Source organism: Mesoplodon bidens, assembly GCF_964165515.1.
Source record: "Mesoplodon bidens genome assembly, chromosome: 3".
Taxonomy (NCBI): domain Eukaryota; kingdom Metazoa; phylum Chordata; class Mammalia; order Artiodactyla; family Ziphiidae; genus Mesoplodon; species Mesoplodon bidens.
In genome coordinates this window covers 123,727,049-123,744,446 of record NC_138178.1, presented here as the reverse complement: position 1 = coordinate 123,744,446, position 17,398 = coordinate 123,727,049, and the positions used below count along the sequence as shown (strand labels likewise).

General features: G+C 35.8%; 1 protein-coding gene across 1 annotated transcript in view; it reads right to left on the bottom strand.

Moving 5' to 3' along the window:
• Nucleotides 1–4,917: 4,917 nt before the first annotated feature.
• TOGARAM1 (TOG array regulator of axonemal microtubules 1) overlaps nucleotides 4,918–17,398 on the bottom strand; it is a 77,240-nt gene continuing 64,759 nt past the window's right edge. Inside the window, exons 17-21 of the mRNA XM_081229063.1 lie at nucleotides 16,240–16,358; nucleotides 11,391–11,580; nucleotides 9,601–9,820; nucleotides 6,681–6,767; nucleotides 4,918–6,058 (exon numbers count right to left, since the gene is read on the bottom strand). Of these exons, the coding sequence (XP_081085189.1) occupies nucleotides 5,805–6,058; nucleotides 6,681–6,767; nucleotides 9,601–9,820; nucleotides 11,391–11,580; nucleotides 16,240–16,358 (870 nt within the window). The 3' untranslated portion in view covers nucleotides 4,918–5,804. The remainder of the gene's footprint in view (nucleotides 6,059–6,680; nucleotides 6,768–9,600; nucleotides 9,821–11,390; nucleotides 11,581–16,239; nucleotides 16,359–17,398) is intronic.

The window sequence follows — 17,398 nt, the reverse complement described above, 5'->3', positions numbered from 1 at the left end:
TGTCCCCGGAGGCGAGGAAGTCACGTGGTTGCGCAGCGCGCAGGCCTCTCCCTCCGCGGGATCCGGCGGGGGCCGGTCCTGCCCGGCCACGCCTCGCCCAGCCCCGCCCTGCCTCGCCCAGCCCAGCCCCGTCCCCGCCCCGCCCCGCCCCGCCGCCACGGAGGGCGGGGTCGCTGCTCCAATCCAGTTTTTCCTCCTCAACGGGGACTTGCAGAGCCGAAGGAGAGTGTTCAGGGCCTTCCACACCCCTGATTTTAAACACAGACAGCGCCCCGCCCAGTCAAAGAAAAATACTGTTACTATTTTTGGGCAAACAACTGCCTAGGCTTCACGCCTCTTCCTCAAAATGGTCAGAAATTCAGACTTAAACTCCTAAATCTCACGATGGTTTGGACTCTGGGTCCACCCAGGTTTCCTGAAGGTGAAACAATAGTGGAGTTAGGGGCTTGAGGAACTGATTATTAAAGGGATATGTAAAATTATTCCCTGGACAAATGAAGGCTGCATTATTTTGACAATCTTAGCAGTACTCTTCAGCTGTATTCCCATCCTCAGTTTAAATTAAAAAAAATTTTTTTCGAATCTGGCCTCTCTCCTGTTTATATTTCGAGGTTCCTGAATTCACCGACCATTTACCAGGCAATCGCTTGTTCAAGATTCAACAGTATCACAACTGGGCTGCAATTTCCTCCTCTGGAATCTGTCTGCTTCCAGAAATATTTCTCTGCAAGATGATGTTTTCTGTCTATTACCCTGTTAATCATAAATCCCCTCAACAGCTCCTTTGCTTCCAAATATCAAAACCAGTCTTATCTTTCACTTACATCAAACTCCATCTAATTGCAGCTTTCCCTTTGCATTGCCTCTTCTACTCTTCAAGCTAACTTTTTTGAATTCTGTGACAGTGCAGCCATGCTTTTTACTGGTGTAACCAGTGACGTTTATGTTCACTATGGGAAGGAGCAGTTAAGGGTCTCTGATACATTGGGAAGGCATGCAGACTTTTCCACAAACACTGTCATTCAGTGGCTCTGAGTGCCACAGCTTTCACTCCTCTCCTGATCCTTTTCAAACTTTCCTAAAGTAATCTCAAATTCTTCATCAGTAAATAGGATTATCTTTGAGATTCTCATCTCCTCTAAGAGCCATTTTCTAAAACTCTACCTGCTTCTTCAGCTTTATTCACTGTGATTCATTGTTTCCCTTTATCTGGTTTTCTACATCTTAACCTTTCAAGCCAGTACTATTGCTTTCACGGTCCTGCTTAAAAACCTTCACTGGTTTCCCCCAATGCTTTTAAGAAAAACCTAAACATTTTAGCATTGAAAATATAGTCCTTCATAATAACACCAGCCCTCTTACTGGTTTCCCCATAAATTTACAAAACCCACTGTTCCCTTTTAAGTGTCTATGTCCCTTTTTTTTTTTGCTGCGTGAGGACTTCTTAGTTGCGGCATGCAGACTCTTAGTTGCAGCATGCATGTGGGATATAGTTCCCCAATCAGGGATAGAACCCTGGCCCCCTGCATTGGGAGCACAGAGTCTTACTCACTGGACCACCAGGGAAGTCCCTTGGTATTTTATGTAAGCAGTATGATACAGGACCATGGAGCCAAAATTCCTAGATTTGTAACCCATCTGTGCTACTAACTTGCCCATGCCAGTGGGTTTTCTTTTTTCCTTTTCTCTTTCTTCTCTTCCCTTCCCTCCTTCCTTTCTTTTTATCCTCTTGGCCATAGATTTAATAAATGTAAAGCCGTAATTTAAATTCAGAACTCTGCCGGGAATCCCCTGGTGGTCCAGTGGTTAGGACTCTGTGCTTTCACTGCCAATGGCCCAGTTCGATCCCTAGTCGAGGAACCAAGATCCCACAGGCCTGGCGGCGCGGCCATAAATCAATCAATCAGTAAATCAATCAATCAACAAATTCAGAACTGCCTTCAGAGTCGGTTCTCTCACAGGGGTCTGAAAGCATTACAATCTTCTTTTCTCCACCACCTGCTTCTCCTCCAGTGTTCTCCATTTCAGTTAATGGCATCAGCATTCACCAGTCTCTAGTGTGAGAAACTTTGACTCCTTTATGTTCCAAATCTAAGTACGTCATCAATTTAGTCAGTCCTGCCATCAGAATACCTTTCAGATCTATTCTTTCAATTCTCACTCCTGTTATACTATTCTTTAGACCTTTACTATCTAGAATCTGGCTCTGAGCCCTGGATAGTAAGTAGATCACTATACTCTTTCCTATTGAAACTTGCTAGAACCTCACAATCTTTTCAACACATTGAACAGGCAGACCTTATCTATCCATTAGGCTGGGACATCCTATGAAATCCATTTGCCACAGGAGGCCTTTGGATCGGTGTTTCCATCCAACTATCCCTCTTCTACTAGTTAACTTTTAAAATACACCACCTCCACCCTTGAAAACATTGCTCCAGAATAAATTTCAAACGTATATAACATTTTACTCAAGTACTATTTATTCAGCACCCAGTATAGGCCAAGGCACCCAGTATATGCATAGAGGTGAACAACTCATTCAAGACTGGTCATACCACACCATTGTTTTCATCTTACATAACATTGTCTCACACATTCCATGCTCCAGTATTTAAAAAGAAAAAAAAAAAAAAAAAAAGACTATTTGCTAAACCTACAACTCACTTTGAAATCTGTGTTTATCCCATTGTTGCCCAGAGAAGAGTTTAAGTATGAATTTAGGTACTCTTTTACAGAACACATTATGAGACTTGAATTCATTGATATAGTAGTTAAATGATTTTGCCTTCGTTTGATGTATTTAACCTCCTAACCAGTAATGAAATAAGTAGGGTTAGCTTATCTTGGCTCTAAAGATTTCTGTAGTGTTTCTGCCCATCTCTCCTCAACTTCATTTTCTGCTGGGAATAAGTCACCTTTGTACAGCATTTGAGGTTTACAAATGCTTTCTTATACATAATCCCATGTTAATTTTGTACCTCACACCAACTGGATATATGTAAGGTTTAACAAGTAATAGTAAACCTGGGTTCTAAATCCATGCTTTCTGAATCAAAGTCTTATGCTCTTTACCTTCACAATTTCTTGCTTCCCTTTCTTCTCATCTCTCTTCTAGTCGTACCACTGTCTACCTCCCTTTGCACTTTGATATTCACTACTGTCTCTTCTTTGCCATGTTTTCTTCTCTTCACGTTACCCTTATTTTCAGATTCTCTTCAGATTACCATATTGTAATTTAAACTTTATTACACAGGCAATACATGTTGCTCATTTCTGAAAAAATAGAAATTGCAGAATAGTGCCCTGAAAATATTAAAATAACTTCTTTACCCACAGATTACCACCACTAACATGTCAGTGTATATAATTCCACTTCTGTTTTCTCTGTGTATATATATTTAATAAATAGAGATACTGTATTTTGTAGTCAGGCTTTTTCCCTTTAACACATTGTGAACATGGTCCTGTGATTTAAATGATTAACATTTTTAGTAAATATATGCTATCAATTCCATTGGGTAAATATGCCATTTATATTTTTTGTTGTTTATTTTTTAGTTGCAGTGCTGGTGGGGTTAGACTTTTATCACTATCACTGCTTGTAAAAAAAAACAATTCCTTTATTTCAATTTATTCAAGCCTTCAGCTTTTCTTTAGTTCTTTCCATCAGTGATCAGTCTCCAATTCTTTTTGATTTCTGGGTTGGTAACAGTTCTTGGAAACAGAATGCTAGACTTCTGAGTGCTCAATATCAAGAAGTTACTAATATAGAGAAAAAACTTTTAGGCGTGGGACTCTGTTACATTATGGCTATTTTCTTTATAATAAAAACACACAGATTGTGTGAAGTAAAGTTTCCACATTATTAGTCGCGATATATTTACTGTACTTTTTTCAATGTAAAATTCAAACTATCTACTGAAAATAAGGGATGATTAAGCTTTAAGTAACGTAGTACTCTTCTTTGGCCTTTGAAATTTATATATTTCAATATATCCAACAATCAATCAATGCAAATTTACTAGGCACATTTGCAACGAAACAAGGGCTGTGGTAAAAATTAATAAAATTTAGAATCTGTAACTATTGTTTCAGTAATGAATATCACAAAGGTTGAAGCAAAATTTAATGATTTCAGAGTTACAACTGAAGTCAAAGAATCTAAGCCAGGTGTTGGCAAACTATGCCAGAGGCCTGAGCCAAGAATTTTTTTACATTTTTAAAGGGCTGTAAAAAAACAAAAACAAAAACAAAGAATATGCCAGAATCTGTGGCTTACAAAGCCAAAAATATTTATTTTCTGGTCGTTTACAGAAAATGTTTGCCAATTTTGGACCTAAATTATAGGAACATAATAAAATACATTTAGAAGAAAAGGAACTTTAGAAGTATGTATTTAATTATAAAACAGTATATACAAACAGAAAAAGTAGCCACATCTTACTCTCCTTTCAGATCAGCTTCAAACTTTTTTTTTTTGCTTTTTTCCTCAGAAACTGCAGATAATACAAAGAATCACAATTTAAAAAGTAGCCAAATATCAATACATTAGGAAACTAGTCAGTGACACAGAAGTGAAAAGGTAGTTTACAATTATAATAAAGTGATCTTAAACTACAACATAGAATCACAGAATTTTAGAGCAAAATGGAACCTTAAACATCATCTAGTCCAGTCCTCACATTTTAGAGATGAGAAAATTGAGGCCTAAATCTGGCAAGTGACTTGCCCAAGGTCACAGAGTGAATTTTCTGTAAAGCTAGAACTATAACCCAAGTCTATTGTTAGGTCAATAGAGATAGGTCAATATTGTATCAAGTATAACAAGTGAAAATGATAGGTCAATATCAGAATACCTATTTCCCCCATTTTATCAAATACGGAGTTGGAAAAATAGGACACCTCTCACACATCTACAGAAATAAATCCTTTTATTTTATAACATTCCTTTTCTTTTTTAAGATGCATACAGTACTTGTTGCCCAAGAATTCTGAGAAAGGCTATAGAAGACCTGGCACTATATTTGAGAATTACACAACTGGGCAGCAAAATAACACCTTTATAAATGTCAGGACATATAGAAATAAAATTTAGTGTTTGCACACAAAAATAGGGAAATTACATTCAACACGTTTTCTTAAACGTGCATTTAAAATGTTTAAATGTTTTCTAAAACTTTGGTCGTCATGCTTTATTATAACTTGTTAAATTTCACAATTATATAGATGATTAAACCCAAATGGTAAGCAAATATATCACATTAACACAGCAGCAAAAGCAAGCTAATACTGCACAATCATATTAACAGACTGATTTCAGGAATACATGTTTTTCACAAATAGCACACAAAACTTAGTTTGTGATAACATAGTTCAGTGACTTTTCTTCCACTTCATAAAATAAGGCTGAGTAATGACACATAGCAAAACATGATTACATAATAAAAAGTATATTTTTAATTAAGAGTCTAATTGTACATATAGGGCAACAAATTTCAGTTTCTATAAAATAGTGCAAATGAGCAGGACTTTTCTCAAAAATATTAAAATTGGATTCATTCCACATGCCTCAGATTCCATGAATATTAGATTATATTATTTTAGATTTTTGTGTGATGGGTGCAAGTGATAGGGTTGATATAGGACAGATGTGTACTCACAGGCTGCAAATAAAAATAGCTATTGACTTAATTTACGGGATGAGAAGTGCAGGCACTGAAAATCTAACTTTAAAAAACTTCCATTCGTCATCATGTAAACAGTTTTGTTCATCATATTTCATCAAAAATTCGTAATTCATTTCAAATTGTCATATCAAGCAATTCTTCTAAACTCTTTTTTATATGTGATGGTTGAGATGCAGCCTGATTTAACAGATTCTGACCCATCTGTGTAAAAAGTGCTTTTGATAATTTAGCTGTGGCTGTGCGTATATTTCCTCCAGCTCCAGGCAGCGAGCCACTATTTGTCATGTTCCCTAAGAGATGCCATAAAACAACCAACACTTTCTGTTCTGTGGCATGGGGCTTCCTTTGATAAAGTTCCGTAACAATATCTGAAACACAAAAATATGGTAAACAGTGAGGTTTAAAAAAAAAAAAAAATTCGAGTTTTGAGAATTAAAAAGCATATAAAATAAAATAAACTTCTTCTCTATGCCATTTGCCCTGAAATGTTTGGTATCTTAAAAAAAAGTAAAGTCAGAAACTTTGTTCCCAAAGATTGGGATCTTCAGGTATTAGAAATCTATATATTACAGGCAAAAGTAGTAAAGACAGAAACCAAACCAAAAATTCATGTCAGTGTTTTCCAAATGTAGTTAAATCAAGACATATACAGTTTTAACTCATGGACCTTTTATTAAATACATAATTTGAAATAGTAGTTTTCCATCTGTACCAATATTTGACTTTAATGTCTTTTTATTTATCCTGTTTATTTCTACTAACAAGAAGACTAAACACTTACTGGGGAAAAGAGGAATAAAATTCTTTTGAAGAAAATTTTTGGGTAAAAGTCTTAAAAGGTCCTCTTTCGGATCATTATACAATTTATTTCTACTCCTTGGATAATGATATTGAGTTTGGTAGCTATCCTAAAATTGAAATGAAATGTCTAGCAGTTTATCCTTAGTCAATAAATTATTTCTTTAGAAATAACAATTTAAAAATATTTACCAGCAAGCTTTTCGGTCATATCCTGTTTTGCCTTTCCATTTAAAAACTGGGCTTTTGTGCAAAATGGCTGTAGAAGTAAGTAATTATCTAAACAAAAAGAATAACACAGAGACACATGTTTAAAGAGTTATAAGATCTTATTTATTTTCCATTACATAGCATTGAAAGGAAAAAAAATCCATGCAAGTGAATGCAAATGTGTTAGAAAGATTTAATCTACATAGTTAAACACTTTTTAAAATTCTCTATAAAACCTTAACAGAGTAATATTCTTACAGCAAATGAGAAATAAAAATAGCTCACAGAATACTGAAGGAGCTGTCATATGGTATAAAAAAGAAAAAGAACTGCCTATCTCCTAGGCATCTTATTCCAAATGATAGTACATAGGTTTATCAAAAAAAAAAAAAAAAGAATTGAAATTTTGGGGATAGTTTTTACCTTTACTGATTTTTTTCAAATCTCTAATTTCATAGTTTCACAGGAAGTTGCAAAGACAGTACAGAGAGGTCTTGTGTACTTTCACCCAAATGTTACATCTTACATGATTATAGTACACATCAAAACAAGGAATCTGACATTGGAACAATATGTGTATATAATTCTAAGTCATTTTATCACATGTATAGATTGGTGAAACTATCAGTACAATTAAGATACAGAATTATTCTATCACCCCAAAGATCTACAGTCACATCTAGCCACTCCTCCTAAACTGCCCTTAAACCCTGATAACCACTAATTTGTTATCCATCTCTGCAAATTTGTCATTTTGAGAAGGTTATACACATGGAATCCTACAGCATGTGACCTTTTGGCACTGGCTTTTCTTCACTCAGCATAATGACCTTGAGATCCATCCAAACTGTTTCATGTATCAATAATTCATTCCTTTTTATTGCTAACTAATATTTTATGGTATGGATGTATCAGTTTTTTTCACCATTAGCACAGTGAATTATATCTAGTTTTTCGCTATTACAAACAAAGCTGTTATGAACAATCATGTGCAGGTTTTTCCATGGACATAGGATTTCATTTCTCTGGGATAAAGGCCTAGAACACAACTGATGGGTAAGTACATGCTTAGTTTTTTTTTTTTTTTTTTTTTTTTGCGGTACGCGGGCCTCTCACTGCTGCGGCCTCCCCCGCCGCAGAGCACAGGCTCCGGACGCGCAGGCCCAGCGGCCATGGCTCACGGGCCCAGCAGCTCCGCGGCATGTGGGATCCTCCCAGACCGGGGCACGAACCCGTATCCCCTGCATCGGCAGGCGGACTCCCAACCACTGCGCCACCAGGGAGGCCCACATGCTTAGTTTTTTAAGAAACAGCCAAACAGTTTTCTAGAGTGGCTATGCCATTAAATTTACATTCTCACCACCAACGTAAGAGATCCAGTTTCTCTGCAACCTTGTTAGCATTTGGTGTTGTCACTATTTTTAATTTTAGCTGTTCTAATACTTGCTGTGGACTGAATGTTTGCATCCCCGCCCAAATTTATATGTTGAAACCCAATCCCCAGTGTGATGGTGTTTGGAGGTGGGGCTTTTGGGAGGTAATAAGGTCATGAAGGTGGCACCCTCACGAATGGGATTAGTGCCTTTATAAAAGAGACCCCAGAGAGCTCCCTTGCCCCTTCCACCATGTGAGGACACAGCCAGAAGATGGCTATGTATAAACCAGGAAGAGGGCTCTCACTCAATACCAAATCTGCTGGTGCCTTGATCTTGGACTTCCCAGGCTCCAGAACTGTGAGAAATAAGTGTTTGTTGTTTTTAAGCCACCCAGGCTGTGGTAATTTGTTTTAACTACCTGAACAGGCTAATACACTTGTATAATGATTATGGTCTGAATTTGTATTTGCATTTCCCTAATGACTGGCGATGTTAAACATCTTTTCACGTGTTTATTTGCCATCCATATAAGTGTTTCTTCACATCTTTTGCCCATCTTCTAATTAGATTTTGTTTTTAATGTTGAGTTTTAAGACTTCTTTATTTATTATTTATTTATTTATTTATTTATTTATTGGCCAGGCCATACTGCACGGCTTGCGGGATCTTAGTTCCCGAGCAGGGATCGAACCCAGGCCCCCTTACAGTGGAAGCATGGAGTCCTAACCACTGGACCGCCAGGGAATTCCCAAGAATTTTTATATATTCTAGATATGCGTATTTATCAGATATGTGATTTGCGAATATTTCCTCCAAATCTGCAGTTTGTCTGGGAGGGTAATTGGGATGATGACATAGAGGATGACTTGTCCAATTAGTTATGAGCTAAACTATAGAAATATGGTTCTAAGATGGAGACCTCATAGCATCCAGAACAAGTATGAAGCAACCTAAACTTGAACTGTTTACTAACTTCTAGGACAGAGAGCCCAGGATGGGACACTTAAAAAATATGTTTATTTCATTATCTGCTTGGATTTATTTTTGTTTTTATAACACAAAAATAAATATTTTCATGTAAAAAAAAATAAGGTCTTTTGCAAAGTAAATGTTTTACATTTTGATGAAGTCCAATTTTATGGACTTTTTTTGGATCATACTTTTTTTCTTCTTTTTCACCAAGCATAGGTCCTAAGGATTTTTTCATGTGTTCCGAAAGTTTTACAGTTAAATTTTACATTTAAATCTGTGATCCATTTTGAATTAATTTTGTATCAGATATGAAGTTGAGGTAGAAAATAAGAATTGAAAAAGTCAAAAAGAAGGGAAGAGAAAGTCAATTTAATGGGATGGTATTTAATCACTAAAAATAATTAAAACTGTTACTGAGAAAATAAAAATTTCTGTCACAACATTAATTGACAAAAATTTAACAGCTAGGTTTTCAGCATTATAAAAAATGTGTAGAATCAGAAAATACAAAAGTAAAGCCAAAATAATTTGAATGCCAAAGTAAGATTTCTTACCTACATGCTGACTCAGTGCCTGAACAACATTTGTGGCAGCAGCATAGATGCCTGGATTCTTGGAATTCAGATTGTTATCTACTATTGCTGGGATGAGCATGTTGATTATAGGAGATAAGTTGTCTCTAAGCAAAGGAATCATTTTGTGCATTGTTTCCAGAGCCACCAGGTTTACTTTACTATTGGAATCATGAAGTCGAGATTTAAAAGCATCAAAGATCTGGAAGTAAATTGGTAAATTATTTAAAGTGAAATAATGTTGATATCTATTATATTTAAATTCCTTATGACATTTCATAGTATTCATCCTACTAAAGGAGAAATGTACTATTTATAAAAACACACACATCTTACTTAACTTGAACTTAGATAATAGGAACTTTATAAAAATGTTGATGCTAAATCTAAGTGTCCAATCTTCTTATAGCAAAAAGAGAAGGCTTCAAACATCACCTAAAAAGACACCCTACTAAATTAAGGTTGAGAAATTTGGTTCAGTACACAGATAACTGATTTACTATAAATGTGATAAAAATGCTGTTTTCTGAAATGTACAGGTTTAGCTAACTTTAAGAACTTAAGAAAAGTTTCTATTCTTATCTCTATTTGTAACAGAAGTAGTCATGTCCGTTTTACTACAGAGATTTAACGTAGTTTCAGTTTAGGTTTCTCATGAGAATTTTAGATGCAATTTCAGAGTTAAGTTTTTATTATTACCTCTTAACCTGAGTACTTAAACAACTGCTCCTTGCTCTTCTAATTCTTAGCTTTCATAACTTCAAGATATAATAAAGTGAATGCTAAGCAATTCTTTACCTATATCAGGTGGGGGAAGAGTTATTCTGTGAAACCAAGACTATTAACTAATTCCTGATATATATAGATATAGATATATGAAAATTACTCAACAGGTATCAGAAAATGTAACTTTCTGATTCCCATGACATGGTAACATGGTACTTTTCTTCTGAAAATTAAGAGACACCACCACTAGAATAGAGTTGTTATAGCATGTTTGCCAAGTTTAATGAACCTAATACAAATTTAAAATGGAATTTAATAAATAAATTACTAACGGGATTAACTGAACTAAACTCTGATGAAGCATAAGTAATCTCTACTCTGGTACCACTAACATTTATTAATTTACTACTGTCTCCCTTTCTATTGCTTCTTGTCTTCCTATACAAATTATAAAATATAAATATATATTTATAAATATATATTAACATAATATATAAAAATTAGCATACGCAGATTTCTAACCTACATATGAAAACTTTTACTAACTATTCCTAAGTAATATCAAGTCTCTTAAATGCCCTGGTTTTTAAAATACTTATTGATTCATTCAACACTTTTTTTTTTGGGGGGGGGGGTTGTACCTCATGGCTTGCGGGGATCTCAGTTCCCCGACCAGGGATTGAACTCAGGCCATGGCAGAGAAAGCCTGGAATAATGACCATTAGGCCAACAAGGAACTCCCTCACTCAACATATATTTACTGAATGCCAGGTTCTAAGAGCTCTGAGAATACAGAGCTTTCAAGGAGTTACCATCTAGTGGGACGAATAAATAAACTGCTATTTTCTTACCTCTTCCTCAATTACTTTCAATTGTCCTAGAATGCTTTTAACATTGCAAAACCTAAGCAGTGCATTCTTTTCACTAAGTTTAACACTTTACAGTAATATATATATATAAAATATTAAGAAATAGGGCAATTTTTTATGCTAATGAACTTTATTAACCACAGATTGAAAATGAAAATTAATCTTGACAGTCCTTACCTTCACAATGTTTCCAACAACAAGCTCTTGATTGTTTTCAGTATCTGATAAAAGCTGCTTAATCCCATTAATACGATCACGAAAGTCTTTTGCATTTAATAAACCTGTTATGACTTTAATGTACTCAGCACTTTCTAAGGAATTGCGGGGAACTGATTTTCTGGTGATTTCACGAATTTCAGTTACCTCTCTAAAGTGAAAGAAAGGTAAAACACAAGCACAATGAATAATTCTCAACATGTATTCATTTTTGAAAAATTCAAAAAATGACTTAACCCATAGCCATGATACCTGTGTTGGGGGTCCCTAATATCTTCCCTGGGTTTGGTGATTTGCTGGGAGAACTCAGGATTCAGCATGTAGCTTTACTCATGGTTAAGATTTATTACAGCAGAAGGATATAAAGCAAAATCAGCGAAGGGAAAAGGTACATGGGGTAAAAGTCTGAAGGAAACTAGATGGAAACTTCCAAGAGTCCTTTCCCCGTGGAGTCACACAGTATAAACTTAATTCTTCCAGCAACAAACTGTGACAACACATATGAAATGTTTTCTACCAAAGAAGCTTATTAGAGGCTCTGTGCCCAGGATTTTTATGGGCAGTTGGTCATGGGTGGTCTTCTGCCTTGGACATACCAAAATTCCAGACTCCCAGAAGGAAAGCAGGTCTTCAGCTTTAACCATACTGTTTGCCTAAATAATACAGGCACAGTAAACTACTCTTATCAAGTTAAAGAATGGGAGGGAAATCCTCCTGAAATTCTAGTTTCCAGATGCTAGCCAAAGGCTAACCTCACAAGCTGGCCTTTCCAAGGATACCAGTCTCAGGCCCGATATGTCAATCCTTTTCTGAAAAATAGCCATGTGAACATGCCTGGGAAAATTAGAATCTCAAGACCAGCGGGATTTACTATTTCAATGACTTAGTATTAGTAGCATAATGTTTTCCATATAAAGGAGTGACTATAAAGGAGTGATTCAGGACTTCCCTGGTGGTCCAGTGGTAAAGAATCCGCCTTCCAATGCAGGGGTCACAGGTTCGATCACTGGTAGGGGAACTAAAATCCCACATGCTGCGGGGGAAACTAAGATCCCACATGCCGCAGGGCAACTGAGCCCGCTCGCCACAACTATTGAGCTTGCACGCCTCAATGTGAGAGCCCGTCTGCTGCAAACTACAGAGCCCATGCGCTCTGTAGCCCTCACGCCACAACTAGACAGAAGTCCACGTGCCACAACTAGAGAGGAGCCCGAGCACCACAACGAAGAGACCACGCACTGTAACAAAAGATCCCACATCCCTCAACGACGATCCCATGTGCTGCAACTAAGACCCAATGCAGCTAAAAAATAAGGAAAATAAATAAGTATTAAAAAACAAAAACAAAAGTAAAAACATGTGTTGGCCTCTGAATCTTGGCTCTGGTACCTAACAGCTCTGTGACTTTGCACATGTAAATTATGAGAAAAAATAAAAAAGGAGTGACAATGTGACAGATGATGATCCCTTTGAAATTAGAGTCATACAAATTGACAGGGCAAGGCACACCTTTAAAAGAATGACAACCACCGAGGACATGGCATAAACTGGTTAGAGCCAAGGTCTTAAAGACAATGGTAATAATTTCCAGTTACCACCATTTGTTGGACTAGCAGTATTAAAATCGGCATTAAAGTCATCTTTTTTTTTTTTTTTTTTTTGCTGCGCCACGTGTCTTACGGGATCTTAATTTCCCAACCAGGGATTGAACCCGTGCCTTCAGGAGTGAAAGTGCCAAGTCCTAACCACTGGACTGCCAGGGAATTCCCTAAAGTCATCTTAAGAGCAATGATTAATGAATGGCTCAGAATCATTCTGAAAGTGGACTCAGGATGATGATTTTTTATTTTTTTGGCCGCACCCTGCGGCATGGGGTATCTTCCCTGACCAGGGAAGGAAACTTCACTCCTTGCAGTGGAAGCACGGAGTCTTAACCACTGGACCACCAGGGAAATCCCAGGATGATGATTTAAAATGTAGAACCTAGATGTATTTATCCATTATTTTTAATTTGTTTACATAAATTAATCTGAGGTTAATCTGTGAGGTAATTAATTCTATACAATGAGAAAAACAGAATTAAATTTATATTTAAACTAAGAACTATATGATATATAAAAGTCAAATAACAGGGCTTCCCTGGTGGCGCAGTGGTTGAGAGTCCGCCTGCCGATGCAGGGGACACGGGTTTGTGCCCCAGTCTGGGAGGATCCCACATGCCGCGGAGCGGCTGGGCCCGTGAGCCATGGCCGCTGAGCCGGTGTGTCCGGAGCCTGTGCTCCGCAGCGGGAGAGGCCACAACAGTGAGAGGCCCGCATACCACAAAAAAAAAAAAAAAAAAGTCAAATAACAGAAGAACACATCAAGAAGCCACTGAACTATTGAAACCTATCTTTAAAGATAGTTTTTTGTTGTTGTTGAAAACAGGATAGATTTGATAGTGAAATAACATGTAATATACTTTAGGGGGAAAAGATGAAGTAACAGTCAAAAGGAGAAACTCACTAGGTATATTAACATTAATAAAATTTATAAAAAAGAGAAGACATTAAAAATTATCATAAATCATAGATGGAAAAATCCTCAAAAATATATTAGCAAACTGAATATAACAATACATTAAAAGAATTATAGACAATGACCCAAAAAGGATTCATTCCAGGGATGCAAGGATGGTTCCACATCCACAATTAATTTATGATATATGGTCAATCAATGTAATATATCACATTAACAACATGAAGGATAAAAATCATATGATCATCTCAATAGATGCAGAAAAAGCATCTGGAAAATTCAACTTCCATTCACGATAAAAACTCTCTACAATTTGGGTATAGAGGGAACATACCTCAAGATAATAAAGGCCATATATGACAAGCCCACAACATCATACAACAGTGAAGGGTTGAAAGCTTTTCCTTTAATCTCAGGAACAAAACAGGGATGCCTACTCTTTCCATTCTTATTCAACATAGTACTGGAAGTCCAAGCCAGAGCAATTAATCAAGAAAAAGAAATAAAAGGCATCCAAATTGGAAAGAAAGAAGTAAAATTATCTCTATTTCCAGATGTTATAATATTTTATATAAAAAAACTCTAAAGATGTCACCAAAAAATGTTAGAACTAATGAAAAATTTAGTAAGGTTGCAGGATACAAAATTCACATACAAAAATCAGTTGCATTTCTATATACTAACAACCAACTATCTGAAAAAGAAATTAAGAAAACCATCTCATTTATAAATGCATCAAAAAGAATAAAACACCTAGAAATAAGTTTAACCAAGGAGGTGAAAAAGTTCCACACTCAAAATGAAAGAAATTGAAGACACAAATAAATGGAAGACATTCCATGCTCATGGATTCGAAGAATTAAGATTATTAAAATGACCATACTACTCAAGGCAATTTACAGATTCAATGCAATCCCTATCAAAATACCAATGGCATTTTTCACAAAATTAGAACAAATAATTCTAAAATTTGAATGGAACCACTAAAGCCCGATTAGCTAAAGCAATCTTGAGAAAGAACAAAACTGGAGGCATCACACTTCCTGATTTCAAACTATATTGCAAAGCTGTAGTAATCAAAACAGTACGGTACTAGTATTAAGACAGACCCATAGATCAATGGAACAAAGTAGAGCCCAGAAATAAACACACAATTAATTTATGATATATGGTCAATTAATTTATGATAAAGGAACCAAGAATATACAACGGGAAAGCACAGTCTTTTAAATGGTGCTTGGAAAACCAAACAGCCACATGCAAAACAGTGAAACTGGACCCCTATTTTACACCATACACAAAAATCAACCCAAATGGGTTAAAGACTTGAATGTAAGACCTGAAACCATACAACTCCTAGTAGAAAACACAGAGGATAAGCTCTTTGACATTGGTCTTGACAATGATTTTTTGGATTTTACAACAAAAGGCAACAAAAGTAAAAACAAACAAGTGGGACTACATCAAACTAAAAAGCTTCTGCGCAGCAAAAGAAACCATCAACAAAATTAAAATGCAACTTACAGAATGGGAGAAAATATTTACAAATCATATATCTGATAAGGGGCTAATATCCAAAGTATAAGAGGCACTCATACAATTCAATGGCAAAAAAAACAAACAACCTGATTAAAAAATAGGCAGAGGAACTGAGTAGACATTTTTCCAAAGAAGACACAAATGGCCAACAGGTACATGAAAAGGTGCTCAACATCATTAATCATCAGGGAAATGCAATCAAAACCACAGTAAGATATTATCTCACACCTGCTGGAATAGCTACTATCAAAAAGACAAGAAATAACAAGTATTGGTGAGGATGTGGAGAAAAGGGAACCCTGTGCACTCTTGGTGGGAATGTAAATTGGTGCAGCCACTATGGAAAATAGTATGGAGGTTCCTCAAAAAAATTAAAAATAGAACTACCATGAAGAACTCCAAGTGTGGGAAAGGGAGTGAGGCAGCCACTCACTGTTTTGGAAGATGACAACTGGGTGAGGAGGCCTCTAACTATGCCTCACCAGGGTCTTTAAAAAAACAAACAAACAAAAAAAACTACCATATAATTCAGAAACTCCATTTCTGATTAGCTCATGTAAAAGCAAGTTGCTGTGAATATACAATTACCTTATTAAATCTAATTACCTCACACTTTCTAAGTCCTTACCAACTTTTAAAACTCCATTAAATTTTGACAAATACCCCTGGGATAGTTCATGAAAACATTCAAATAGACTATCGTCACTATTAGGGAGTAATTTCTGTAATAATGTGGACTAGCAAATGCTTCTACCTTTCTGCTGAATTGAAAGCATCTCTAGAAACAGATGATGACCTTGTATTTCCAACACTGCCAGTATGAGATCGTCTTCCTTTTGCTGAAGGAGTATCTAGTGGTATCTCTCCCAAACCCTATAAGAAAGGCAGTATAATAAAAGTCTTAAAACTTGTAAAGTGAAAGAATGTGTACAATGGAATTTTCATAGCAGTCATTGTTGAGCTCTCATGGTTGAAAGCATTTTAATAATCTGCTATACTTGTGCTTTAAAGGGTTTCAGATATATAAACTATCTTGTAATTAGTAGTAAATTAACAAAATATGTACCCAACTACTAGGAAATGATATTGGCTTGGTAAAACTGTTTAAATGAAAAACTTAACATCTATGTTTTGTAACTACTCTTCTTCAACCTTAAAATCTATACAGAAAATATGAACACATTATATAAAAGATGAATTCCTATGCAACACTAGTATGAAAATAAACATTTTGAAATAACTATTTAAAACCTCTTTTTTTTCCTGATACCTGTACTTGAAATAACTCACAGATATAATTTGCCTCATTTTAGTAAGACAATCTTTTTGCATGTTTATTTTGATAAATTCTATATGAATTAAGCTGAAATCTTTAATATCAATAGAAAGAAAAAAATGCTCTAAAATGTTTACCACAATAGATATTTGAAGTAGTATCCCTTCATAAATGAATCCTTTGCCTAAGCTTACCAGAGAGGAATAACATAAATTACCACAGAAAAATTCTACATTATTAAATTAAGCACATTTTTGCAAAAAATAATGTGTAAACAGATTACTTTATAAGACACTTTTCACATTTCATTTCACTTGATATTCCCTCAGTCACGCATTTTACAGACATTTTTGAATCCCCATTATCTGTCATGATATATAAGACATGCGGCTTCCCCTCAAGGATCTCCTTATCAACACTCCACAGTGTGGTAGGAGCTCTAACAGTAGAACGTACAAGGTAAATAAAGTAGGAATCAATTGTAATAAACATCACTCTCCTCATTTTATAAAAATAAAAATTCTTGGTTAAAGAAATGAAGTGATGTGCCTAAGATTATACAGTTGCTAATTCTGAGTTGTGATTCAAACCTGTCTTGTAATTCCAATAAACCACACTACATTCTACCAAATATCAA